The sequence below is a fragment of the Camelus dromedarius genome, chromosome 10 (assembly GCF_036321535.1).
Source record: "Camelus dromedarius isolate mCamDro1 chromosome 10, mCamDro1.pat, whole genome shotgun sequence".
Lineage (NCBI taxonomy): Eukaryota > Metazoa > Chordata > Mammalia > Artiodactyla > Camelidae > Camelus > Camelus dromedarius.
This window is the reverse complement of record NC_087445.1, coordinates 53,947,110-53,949,885: the sequence shown is the minus strand read 5'-3', so window position 1 is coordinate 53,949,885 and position 2,776 is coordinate 53,947,110. Positions and strand designations below refer to the sequence as shown.

Here is a 2,776-nt window from a genome sequence, read left to right as displayed (position 1 = left end):
ATGCTAGTAATAACAGTAATTGCCTAATAAGGTTGCTATTCAGACTAAATTAAGTAATGCACAAAGAAAACAATTGGTAGAGGACTGACACAGAGTAAGAAATGTTCGTCATTATTTTGTCCTTGACTGTATTCATTTATTCAACAAATATTTCTGAACATCTGTCTCTGTGTCTGTTCTATTGCAGATACTGGCACTGTCGAAGTAAATAAGAAAAACAACCTACCTTAATAAAGTTTACACGCTACTGAACAAGTTAGGTAATAAACATAACAGTATAATTTGGAAGAGTGACAGGATCATAATCTATTGTGTGGTGGTTTTCAGCCAATAAAAATAGTTTATTGTTTAGTTATACATAATGCAGTACTCATATTTATTATAACCTCTAGTTAACCTGTGTGATGACAAACATGACTTGGGTTTGAATCTTAGCTCTGCTCTATACTTACCTTTAGTCAAGTTTACTTAAGATTTCTGCTTTGATTTATTTATTTGTAAAATGTGGATAATGATATCTCTCTCCTAGAACTGTGATGAGACTGAATGAATTACATGGCATATTGCTGGTAGCTTGAAACTTGTTGATTTCTCTTCCCTTCCCTCTCTACTCATACGTTCATTCTCCTTGGTCCACTTTTCTTTATTTCTTTTCTTCTTTCTTTAGTCTTTTCTTTTTCTATTTTCTTGGAGCATATAGTACTTGTGCGTTGGTACACAACTGAAAGAAATCATATCAAAATGCGTACTTTATCTTAACGTAATCTAATGTATTACAGGTGAAAAAGAAACCGTAAAATGGAATGGGAAAACCAAACAGTTCTGGTGGAGTTGTTTTTAAAGGGACTTTCTGGTTACCCGAAGCTTGAACTACTCTTTTTTGTGCTAATCTTAATGATGTATGTGGTCATCCTTCTGGGCAATGGCACCCTTATTTTAATCAGCATCTTAGACTCTCATCTTCACACCCCTATGTACTTCTTCCTGGGGAACCTCTCCTTCTTGGACATCTGCTACACCACCACCTCCATTCCACCCTTGCTGGTGAGCTTCCTCTCGGAAAGAAAGACCATCTCCTTCTCTGGCTGTGCAGTGCAGATGTTCCTTGGCTTGGCCATGGGGACAACAGAGTGTGTGCTCCTGGGCATGATGGCCTTTGACCGGTATGCGGCTATCTGCAACCCTCTGAGATATTCTGTCATCATGAGCAAGGATTGTTATGTGCCCATGGCGGCTGCATCCTGGTTTGCAGGGCTTGTCAACTCTGCAGTACAAACTGCATTTGTGGTACAGTTGCCCTTCTGTAGAAATAATGTCATCAATCATTTCTCCTGTGAAATTCTGGCTGTCTTGAAGCTGGCCTGTGCTGACATCTCAGGCAATGAGTTCATCATGCTTGTGGCCACGACGTTGTTCATATTGACACCACTGTTGTTAATCATTGTTTCTTATACATTAATTATTCTCAGCATCCTCAAAATTCACTCTTCTGAGGGGAGAAGCAAAGTCTTCTCTACCTGCTCAGCCCATCTGACTGTGGTGATAATATTCTATGGAACCATTCTCTTCATGTACATGAAGCCGAAGTCTAAAGAGACACTTAATTCAGATACCTTGGGTGGTACTGACAAACTTATATCCATGTTCTATGGGATTATTGCGCCTATGGTGAATCCTTTAATCTACAGTCTTAGGAACAAGGATGTGAAGGAAGCAGTAAAACTATTACTGAGAAGAAAGATTTTTAATAAGTAATTGGAAAGGGACAGGTAATTTTTATAGTCACAATGTAGAATCAACTAGGGAAACCAAAGAGTCACATAGGTTCTTGCTGCTGTGTCCAATTTCTCTCTCAAAGCTCTCAAGCTCTAAAATACTATTTTTTGGTGCAGCGCAGAATGAAAATAAGTAAATGTCAGTGTTTTAGGAATCAATGATTATAGTTCATTGTTTTTGAAGAGCTGATTGTGAAGGACAGTAAAGGGATAATGTAATAGGAAGAGAGAGTTTCAGACAGGAAAAAGTTACACCAGTATTAAAAACTAAAAACATGTTTTTGATAAAATGTTTCCAAAACCAATTTCATACCTCCTTACTTTCTTTACAAGACAGACTGAAACTTGTTTTAACATTTTTTAGGCTCAGCTAAAATTACGAACTGTAATTACTAAAATAATTTAATTTACTCAGTGTCTATTCAAATATATAGTGATATTGTCTTCTGTCTAGGTAACTGCAGTCTATTAAATTTTCTGGTTCTAGAATAGTATTATTTCTGTAAGTTTTTATTTATCTCAAACTATGAGGCATTCAATTATTATTCTTTTCTACTTTCGACATATCTTCTTTGGCAATTTTCTTTCTAAAGACCTTCCCATACATGGGATGTAACTACTTTGGATTTGGAACCAAATAACTGATTTTTAAAGCTGTTTGAAAAATTAAATATAAATAACTCCTGAGTCAAATATCTACTAATAAAAGTAGAGCTGTATCTTTTCCTCTGTCCTATAGGCTCTCTATCCATGAAATATATTGCTGATCCAAGAGGAATCTGTTATTAGGAAATGTGGATCTACCTTTTAGATGTTTTTTACATTTCATTTCTGTGTGAGATTTATACTTCTTTCCGCTGTATGGTAATCTTCATCTTAAAAAAAAATTTACCTTTATCATTTTATTTCTTCTTAATCTGAATTTCACACTTCAAATTTTCACATTAGATTTTAATGTTTATTTTAATATTACATTTCTTTTTTTCCTTTAAATGTTACCA

The 2,776-nt window shown here is 35.2% G+C and overlaps 1 protein-coding gene across 1 annotated transcript; it reads left to right on the top strand.

Moving 5' to 3' along the window:
* The first annotated feature begins 787 nt into the window (after positions 1 to 787).
* Positions 788 to 1,763, top strand: LOC105087911 (olfactory receptor 13C2). Its single transcript, XM_010978691.3, has one exon. It carries the CDS (start codon positions 799 to 801, stop codon positions 1,753 to 1,755), a length of 957 nt encoding a protein of 318 aa, XP_010976993.1. The 5' UTR covers positions 788 to 798; the 3' UTR covers positions 1,756 to 1,763.
* Positions 1,764 to 2,776: the final 1,013 nt, after the last annotated feature.

What these genes read in the sequence shown, in the direction of transcription:
- LOC105087911 (XM_010978691.3), top strand. Translation starts at nt 799, where the DNA reads ATGGAATGGGAAAACCAAACAGTTCTGGTGGAGTTGTTTTTAAAGGGA.